Source organism: Mustela nigripes, chromosome 14 (assembly GCF_022355385.1).
Source record: "Mustela nigripes isolate SB6536 chromosome 14, MUSNIG.SB6536, whole genome shotgun sequence".
NCBI lineage: Eukaryota > Metazoa > Chordata > Mammalia > Carnivora > Mustelidae > Mustela > Mustela nigripes.
In genome coordinates, this window is record NC_081570.1 from 5735576 (window position 1) to 5746065 (window position 10490).

At 39.6% G+C, this 10490-nt stretch overlaps 1 protein-coding gene across 3 annotated transcripts in view; it reads right to left on the reverse strand.

Annotated features, from left to right (window-relative positions):
• The window catches only part of RERE (arginine-glutamic acid dipeptide repeats), a 419097-nt gene that overhangs the window by 224577 nt on the left and 184030 nt on the right, over window positions 1-10490 (reverse strand). For all 3 annotated transcript variants that reach the window (XM_059374870.1, XM_059374869.1, XM_059374868.1), the window contains exon 3: window positions 1298-1368. In XM_059374870.1, coding sequence (XP_059230853.1) covers window positions 1298-1368 — 71 coding nt within the window. The remainder of the gene's footprint in view (window positions 1-1297; window positions 1369-10490) is intronic.

Genomic DNA, 10490 nt, shown 5'->3' on the forward strand with positions numbered 1-10490 from the left:
TCCTTGTAAAACAAGCAGGGAACTTAAAAGCAGCCTACCAAGAATAAATAAATCTTAGAAGTAAATGGTACTTTTGACTCTCTTTTCAAACAGTAAGCATGTGTTACTTAATGCAACAAAACTTTAGTAAGAAAAAATAAGTGGCATGCAATTTTTTTGAACTAGCTAAGTCGGAATATACTAATTGGGTATTTGGGGTCATTAAAAATGATAAAAAGAAACAAAGGAGATGCAGAATTAAAGATCTCTCCCTACTACATTACCTTTCTTTAGACTGAAGTATCACATACAGAATGTGAGAATACAGATTTTGTCAAGTTACAAAGGGTTTTGGAAAAAAACATTCACAGAGACTTATACATACCTCTACGGAGCTAAAGAATTGGGATTTCTCTATACCTAAGAAGGGAGAGAGTAGTTCACAACCTTCAAGTACAAAGATCCCTTTTTAATGTTTCAAAAGATCCCCCAAATGGCAGTACTCTGATAGTATTTCACACAGCAGTTATTTGAGGAAAATATGTAATAAGCTGATTCTTAACTGTATACTGTCATTAAATATTAAGTGAATTTTTTAAAGCACACCAGCATATTAATATATTTGAAAAGTAGTTGTACAAACACAGGAGAGGCATATTTTAAACTGAGAATGTTTATTTGCAGACCTTTGTAAAATCTCTATAGATATCCAGGGATCCAAAGTCCCAAGTGTGGGAATCACCAGTCTAAAACCCAGAGATTGCCTCAGGGGCAGTATCAACACCTCTAAACTTGGGGCAGGTTTGTAATAAGAAAGTACAGTAGCCATGCTATTCCCAAGCCAGAGTTCCTTTCCCCAAACTCCATCACCAGGTGACCCCAAGATACACTCCAAACTCACTAAAATCTCTAAGGAAATGATAGTTGCCCCCAAAAACTAGTCTCTGGCGCGTTAATATTCTTTTTTTCCAACTCACCACCAATTCCCAAATCTACTTTACTTCAGGCTCTTCACGATGGCTGAGAAGAAACAAACTACTTCAGAAACTCAAGAAAATCTCTGAAATTATTGTCAAAACAACTGCTAGAGAATGAAAACTTTGGGAACACTGATCACAGTACAAGCTTTGGAAGTGTTACAAAACCAGAAGGATGAAACAGCCTTACACATGTGGTGCAGCTGCCAGGCAGTGAGCACTCGGAAGTGGCCTGGTTATCAAGTCCACAACCAGCAAGAAGCAACTGAGAGAGACAGCCAATGCAACTGGAAAAAAAGAAGGCACAGAGGAGAATCAACAGCACATTTAAAAATGCTTACCAGTTTGAAGTCTTGAATGCTACAGATGAAATACGGCGTGTTTGGCCTCCGACTCTCGATATACACACAGTCTTTAAAAGAAAAAGAAATTTTAAAACAATGATATTTACCATTAAGGGAACAAAGACAGGGCCCATAAAGCCACTGCATAAACACACACATGGCAAAGTACATATCTTTTATAGAAAATTTTTTTCAAAGATGAATCATAAATTACAAGTAAGTTTAAGCTAAGAGGAAAACAGCCCTTGGGGTTCTTATCGACCACTTTTCTGATAATTTAAAGAACCTGATAAAGCCTCAATTATTGTTTCCAAGGTGCCTGAAGAAGGGGGAGAAAGAAACAGGATTAACCATTTTATGAGGAAGAAAATCCAACCAAGCGAATTACTTGATCACAGCTACACAAGACAAAATCTTGAATGTCTTATTCAGAAAGATAGTACCATGTCTTCACAAAGAGACATGGTTTGCCAAGTGCTTCTTTGTTTTCAGTAAACAATTTGTGAGGAAATACATGAAAGATATAAACAGGACTGGCTTGAACATACTGTTACAATGACCTGTGCACCTAAACCAAGAAAAAGAAAGAAATCTAACCAGTTGTGGATAATTTACTATTAAATTTCAACTTAAACACTTTGTTATGTTTTCTAATTATAAAGAAAACCAAGGCACCCTATCAGAGAAGGGATGCAGTAAACCAAACCACACTTTCCTCAAGGGATTAAGAGCGCTTTCTTAAATTACATTTGACATAGCAATGGTTGGGTAATTATGTCTAACATTCTCCACAGCTGGAGTCTTAAAGGGCTGCTCTTTAAAATGGCAGGTTGAGATACCTTTTTTTTTTAAAAGAAGCAATGATTTTAAGAGAAGCAGTGGCTTTAAAGGGACTTTAACACTCTCCACAAGGCAACCCAAGATCATCATAAAGCTTAAGATAGGATCCTCTAAGTATTATTTACTGAGAACTAAAGGCATCTGTAGTCAATCAAATTTTCTAAGGATAATAAACATAATACCCACATTCAAAATACCATTTGTTTTATCCCTCCTCGTGACCCTTCATGATAAGTGAATCTCAGAATAACTCAGATGCATAAGAATACGAGCAGATTCCTCTACTGCCTTATGTTAAACACACAGCGCCAAGAAAAAGAAAAGGAGCAGAAATTTGGAGCCATCCATCCCATGGACAGTCCAGTACCACCACAAGCACTAGCTGAGCCACTAAGAGGTGGATCATGAAGAAAGCCCTCACCAAGGACACTTCCTTCCAAGAAACTTTCTGAAAGACATCAGGATTTCTGTAGCCCAAAGTCAGAAAAAGAAGAAATGTGAATGCCAATCATCTAGGCATTCAGAATGTCCCGACTGATTTCTCTACTCAGATGGAGACGCAACAACAAAGATTCGATCCCTGAATCCATGCCCAACAGTAGCTCAGGAATAAAATGCTGACTGAACTTTCTATTTTGTTCCAGGGTCCAGGACGCTAAATAACTCCGCTTAACATTCAAGCAATATCCATTTAACATGCCAATCATCTCAAGGAACAAGAGAGCTCTTCCTACTTGGGTAGATATCAGATATCTGTCTTCTTTTTTTTTTTTTTTTTTTTTTTAAAGATTTTATTTATTTGACAGACAGAGATCACAAGTAGGAAGAGAGGCGGGCCGAGAGAGAGAGGAGGAAGCAGGCTCTCTGCTGAGCAGAGAGCCCGATGCGGGACTCGATCCCAGGACCCCGAGATCATGACCTGAGCCGAAGGCAGCGGCTTAACCCACTGAGCCACCCAGGCGCCCCTGATATCTGTCTTCTTATCCCTAATTTGGTATTCAACTAAAAACATTCCCTACATAAAAAACTGCAGTTCCAATCTGCACAATTTTGGAACAACCCAAGATTCTTAATTTCTGTGTCCCAATCCCTAATGTACAGAATACCAGTATTTCATATCTCTGGATATCAATTTTTTACCTGCCTCACTCAACCTGAACACAAATCACAGTCTAGAGGCCTTCTTCTTCCTATCACCTCCTACAGAGAGCTTTTTCTTCTAAATCTCATAACACTGTCATAGCGGGCTATACACTCACTGACTTCAACACAAATGGGTCACTTCCCGACTGATGACTTCCACTTCCTTAAAGTCCATGGGACCAAAACGTGCAGCACACAAAGGTCTGGTCCTGCACCCCATCTCAACCTCCACTGAGCTACAGCATCCAAAATTCCACCACCCTATCCAGGCCAAACCCTCTTAATTCCTTCCATCCCACCAGCACCTACTTTATCATGAGTTAGCTCCAGGGCCAGTAAATTCTCATGGGTTCTCTGAAAAGAAATGGCAACATCTTCCTTAAAAAAGCTTTAAGTATACTTTTCATAATCCATAGAATCATTAGAACTATAAACCTTCTAACTCTGAGGATTAAAATATCTAGTCACTTGAATACAAAAAAACTTTCCAGAAAAGGATTCTCACTGCAAAGTTACATCAGGAAAATAATTATCTATAAATATACCTGGATGTAACACTCTCAGAGAGGGAGGAAAGAACTATACTGGGACATGGAGGATGACCCCTGGTATCCTTGTGCCTAAAAGCTTCTTGGCAGTGTTGGAGGCAGACTCTCACCTGCTGGCCGGAGAAACGCTGCCATGAGGAATAAGGTGGTGTGAAAAAGAACCCTGAACTTGACAGATGGAATTACTACATTTACTTATTAATGCCTTGTTAACAGATAAAAAGTCACCTCTTTTTGTTTAAAAAGCTACTATGTCAGCTACTGACAAAAAAAGCTACTACAAAAAAAAGCTACTATTGATCCTAATTCATATGTAAGAGACGAATAATAATCTATAAAACAGGTCACTGTATCAAGTGATCTCTATCAGTATCTGGAAACTCATACATGAAAAAGATAAGCTCACTTCATAATTAAATGACAAAATTTAAGTTTATTTTATGTAAGTAGTCCTTAATCACAGAATCACTAAGATCAGGGGAAATATAAATTAAAGTTTTTCACAATGTATAACTTGCCAAAGAAATGGGGAAAAATACATTGTTTTGACCTGACTTTTTAAATTCATTTTAAAACTAAAAGCATGAAAAATTATTGTAGAGTCAAATTTTTATTACCCTCCCATAAAAATTAGAGTGATCCAACTGTACATCCTAAGCGACAATCTGGAATTAAAGTCTCATGGGGAAAAAAATCTACTTATTATTACTCTTAGTGATTTTCAAAACAAGGTTAAATAAGGCCAAATACTCACAAGAAATATTTCCCTCTTGTCTCATTAAAGAAGCAGCTATTTAAGAAAATAATTTCATATAGGTGTTTATGGTGAGCACAAAACTAAAGTGATATAATTTGGCAAGGGCAAGAGGAGAACGTAAGTCAAGAGCAATGTTAAAATTTCAGTTGGAATATATGCCCAGCAATCTTTTAAAGCCAAAATGATTTGCCAAGAATTTTCATGCAATTTATAAGTGCATAGATCATCTGAGGCTGGTTAGAAAATTGGTTTCAGTCAGTTGGATCAATGATCTTCAACCTGAAAATCTCCCATAGCTGACACAAGTACTACAGACACCTTTTTTCTTAGAAAGGAAGGAAAAGCAAAGCAAGCAAGCCCCCCCTTTTGTTAAACAAAGCCAGCAGTTCTGAAAAACCTGAGCAAAGCTGAAGTAATCCATTAAGAGCATGATGCACATTTTCAAAATCACCCATACAAAAATGCGTATTTACCAGATTGAGCAAATGGCTGCTGCAGGGCAAATACACGTATTTTTTTAATCTTAAAATCAGCAAGCCTGAAATACACCAGAGAAATGAGTGAGGCTATTACCATCGATATCAATTATTTCAAACAATACATGATAACTCCTTTTTTTCTTACTAGGGGTGTCTGGAAATAAAACCACGGGTCTAGGTTGAGACCTGTTCTCTAACATCGAGCCTCTGCCAAGGAACGGATCACACGATTAAGCAACCTCAAATCCTGTACCCATGCTCCGTGCAGTGATATTGAACAGGGGTGTTTCTGGCTGTTTCTCACAACCTCAACATAGCTTTGCGTCCAAGGATCTTTTGTGCCATCCGCAAACAAGAGAACATTTGCTAAGCTGGGGAACGAAGTCAGCCAAAACATGAAGGCAGATTCTTAAGGCAAAGAAAGCCCTCTCTGCTTTTCAATCCTCAGCAAATCAGCAGGTTTATGTAAATAGAGCAAGAGCATGGTCCTCTCAAGGGTACAAACCACAGCCTGAAGCATCAGGCAGTTTGTCATCCTGAAACACAAAGAACTGTCAGCATCCTTCCTGACAGCCTCCTCCCAGAGCACAGTGGACACCTACCTCACCAACTAATTGAGCAAGCAGCGCTGTGAGCCCAGCATTAAAGCTGCGGTCACAATGTGCAGGCAAGGCTCAGCCTGTGCTGAGCTCTGTCCTTTAAAGAATCTCCCTCCTGTTAATGCGTATCTGCCCCCTTAATCTTTGAAATACCCTCTCATCCCTTTGCAAGGCATGACAGTGCCACCGTAATATAATTTCCAAGAGAAAACCTTCTACTTGTTTTAAAAAAGAGAGAAGAAAAGAAGAGGAGCAGCACGCACAGACAGGCTTTCTCACAAACACACTTCCCGGAGACACGCAGTGTGGCACAGTGGTGGACAGAAAGGCTGACTCTCAGGACTGCTCCGTCCTTCCGTGCTCCATTTCCCTTACACAGGATTCCTCCACCCTGGACACCGAACCTTCCAGTGAGGTATCAGCCAACTGGTCTAATATTACAGGGTCAAAAGTCCACAAGTATCTCACTAGTTAATATGGGTGTTTCCAAACGTCCAACATGCAAAAAGGTACGGAGCTACGCACACATGTAAGAAACAACGCTGAAATCCCAACCCACACCGCATGGCCTCCAGCGGAGCAGCCTCTCCCCTGGCCAGCAGCCTCCCCACTGAGCACCACCAAATCCATCACCATTCCTCACCTCTGTAACAAGACACTCCACTCCACAGTAAACACTCAAGAACTATACAAGGAGCAAATGACCTGAACAAAAATTTAAAAACAGAAAAGCACTTATATGAGATCCCATTAAAAATGCTGTTGTGTAACATCAATGTGAACATAAATGTTATTTTCTAATAAATACTTCTTTAAGGACTAACTCAATTGCAAGATGGTCTACTTCTAGTTTTCTACTAGATTCTTTTGCAGGGATGGGATATACCCACATCACGTAGGAACTGCGGAGAAGTAAAAAGGGAAAAGGAAACAAAAACAAAAAAACAAAAACAATTTACTGGGAAAATTGCACCTCAGTAAGTGAAATCCTCTCAGTTTTTACCTCCATCCTGTGTTCTAAGCCTGAAAACTGGCACCAACCCGGCTTGCTACACCTTAACGAGTCTAAAGCCAGTGGGGAAAATACCGGAGGTAACACATCCTTGGTCCCTTCCTTTTTAAACTTCATGAAAATTAAATCCCACATATTCCAATGTCTACAGATTACCACCTAGCACTACAAAGCGAGCTTTTATCTGAAGACAGAAAGTTGTGTACTTCCAGCAAACATTCATCTGAGGATAAACCTCAATGCTAACAGGAAATTAAATGATGAGAAAAACCAGCTGGAAGGCTGTTTCAATTTCCCACCTTCCCCTTTCCTCCTCTAGAAGTTAAAAAATCTTCTAGTATATCAAAAGCTTAAAGACTGATCCCAAACAGTCACATTTCTAACTTGAAGAAGTGATGCTGGTGTTGTGGAGTAACGGCTGCGGCCAGACCCCACCCAACATCTCAAATCAATCATCTGTTGCACAGACTAGAGAACTCTGCCCTGCCAGCAGCAGCAATCTTACCAGTTACATGGATACGCTAAGTATTGGCCCTAGTTTGACACTCTTACTCAAGCAAAGAGTGTCTGAAGCCCTCTCACCACCATTTCCTTCTGCAAGTGTTCCTTAAAAAGCCCTCCTTGTGATCCACACTGAATCCCAACTGCGAAAAAGACCCAAGCCAGCTGAACATCCAAACTCCAGTTAAGTGATGTGGATCTCTCCTACAGTTTCTAATGACTGTTTGTGTGGAGCTTTTGTACCATAAGAGAACACCCAGAATCTAGCTGGCAGGAAGATCTATTTTACAAATCAGTGGTGGCCACGTGCCCCATGGAAGCAAAAGGCATTAGAGACACAAGGAAGAGGCATTTCCAGCCTGCTCGCACTCTTGCTGCCCCACTGCACCTACCTTTCTAGTGCTTGGGAAGGTGGGTAAGAACCCTACCCCCAAATCAGTGGGTCCTATCTAAAACATGAATTCTCAGGGCGCCTGCGTGGATCAGTTGTTAAGTGTCTGCCTTCGGCTCAGGTGATGATCTCAGGGTCCTGGGGTTGAGCCCCACATCAGGCTCTCTGCTCAGCGGGAAGCCTGCTTCTCCTTCTCCCATTCCCCCTGCTTGTGTTCCCTCTCTCACTGTGTCTCTCTATGTTAAAAAAAAAAAAAAGGTTAATTCTGCGATAAAATCCCTATTAAGTTGAGGTTGACTGATTGTTAATGAAAAACAATAGGTCCTCACCGCAATGATTACAACTGCAGCACGGCTAAATATGTACATTTAGGAAACCAACTCGAATAGAATTCAAACACTTCTAGGAACGCCCTGCCCAGTAATCGTAGGAAAAAAATAACCAGCAACAGGATCAAGTGAAGCTTCCACTCTCCCGATATGGCTGACAACAAACAAATCGCTGCTCTGATCTTCTGGTGTCACATCCCGCAGAGCAGATTTCAAGCAACACTGCTTGTTCCTACTCAGAAAACAATGTGCTGGGAGCCTGGGCTTTACAACAAATGGTTCAACCAATTTGCAGTGCTCACTGGAAATACACAGGAGAATTCTCGACGCCTGGGCTATAATTCTTATTTGGCAAATGATTTTATTATAAACTGGTATCATAGTGAATTCATTTTCTTTACAGGTTTTCTGCTAGTGTTTAATGGACTGTCAGGATAATTTAGATTTCATCTATTTAAACTCATTCAAGCCTGGCTCCTGATTGTACAGTAAATGGAACATATTTCTATTCATGGAAATTAATGACAGTTAATTGTAGTCTGCAGTTCTCAATTTTCTAAAAGCAACTGTTCCACAGCTGAAGCACCAAGCTACAGAATTTCCCACACCAATTGTTTTTTGTATTTTATAGGCTTCCCCATCTTGTAAGTCTTTCTTGTAAGACTACTGTATACATTCATATAACATTTCAACCCATTCAAATATTTATTATCAGCTTTTTAGAAAGAGGACTTAAATATAACTAAAGGCTGGGAAAAGAAGTTCAGTTATCAGTCTGAACAGACAGATGGCTCAATTTTCATGGATTTCTTTTTAGTTAGCAAAACTGAAGATTAAAATTTCCTGCTTTACATATTTTTTTTACTTATTACTGGACAATTTTCTTTTTTTTTTTTTAAAGATTTTATTTATTTATTTGACAGAGAGAAATCATAAGTAGTCGGAGAGGCAGGCAGAGAGAGAGAGAGGGAAGCAGGCTCCCTGCTGAGCAGACAGCCCGATGCGGGACTCGATCCCAGGAGCCCCGAGTTTAGCCTACTCTTAATGAATTTCAATTAATATTGACATTGTGATTTATTTGAAATATATAAGAAAATTGTCCAGGGGCGCCTGGGTGGCTCAGTGGTTGGGCCGCTGCCTTCGGCTCAGGTCATGATCTCAGGGTCCTGGGATCGAGTCCCGCATCGGGCTCTCTGCTCAGCAGGGAGCCTGCTTCCTCCTCTCTCTCTGCCTGCTTCTCTGCCTACTTGTGATCTCTCTCTGTCAAATAAATAAATAAAATCTTTAAAAAAAAAAAAAAAAGAGTAGGCTAAACTTACTATATGGATTTAGATATACACACAAGATACATGACACAGATTACCAACTACTGTACTGAATTGCTTCTGAAACTGATACACCGTTTACAGAAATTTACCTCTGAGTTTTATTTACCAGACAATACAACAATCCCATGAGTGAGTTCTCTTCTTGAGTTATTAGTCTTTCTCCTAAGCATCCACACATCCATCTAGGAGATGCTAACAGGAGAAAAAGGCATACAAAAAAGCACCTTAAAAGAAACTTATCAAATCAAGACCCAAATAATTTTAAGGCAAGCATCCAGAATTTGCTGCCCCAAAACCAGAACCACCAGAGTCACAGACCGACAAACCGCAATCCACACACAAGAGAAGTAAAGGAAAACCACAAGCTACCCTTTTCATTCCTTTCTACCGTGTGATATTTACATCTACTCAACTGGGTCCTGAATCATAGAAAACCATGTCATGCCCTGTTCCATGAAATTCCCCATGCTGTTGCCCCTAACAGAGATGATCTGCCTCTACCAAGTCCTACTGTAATTCTGTCCAAACTCCAGGACCCAAATCAAAGTCTTCATGGTCCTTCATGTCTTCCCCAGTATCACCAACGTATTGTCTGACCTATTCAGTTGGACTATTCAGTCCACTCACTGCCTGTTACTAATATAAAACATCACTCGAATAAGTGTAGTTTCTCCCTATAAAATGAAGATCAAGGACTAGAATCCTGTCTACCTTTATATCTTGCCCTTCCTCACCTCCACAAAACTCCTTGTACAAAGTTATAGGTACAGAAGATTGGGTTCTTAAGTTATCAGCTGATCAATATGCTGCTAATACTATTGTTGACGTCTAACATACCCCATTAAATTCTACTAGTGTATTCAAAGAATATCTCAAGGATTAAGTTTAATTCTCTGCTTTACAGAATTTTATAGTTTATGTAATTTATATAAACTTCTAAGAGCAAACGAACCCTATTCCCTGACTCACTTATTCGTACCTCTTCCCTCTCACACTTAATCATTATTTTTTTTAATTATGGTTTTTGTTGTTCTTGCTACTGTTGTTTGGTCAAGTGCTTAGTTTAAAATTAAAGTCAAAAACTAAAGGTATTTTTGTGGACTTCAAGCTCTACTGCAAAGCTGTAATCATTGAGATAGTATGGTACTGGCACAGAAACAGACACTTAGATCAATGAAACAGAATATAGCGTGCAGAAATGGACCCTCATCTCTATGGTCAATTAATCTTCAACAAAGCAGGAAAGATTGTCCAATGGAAAAA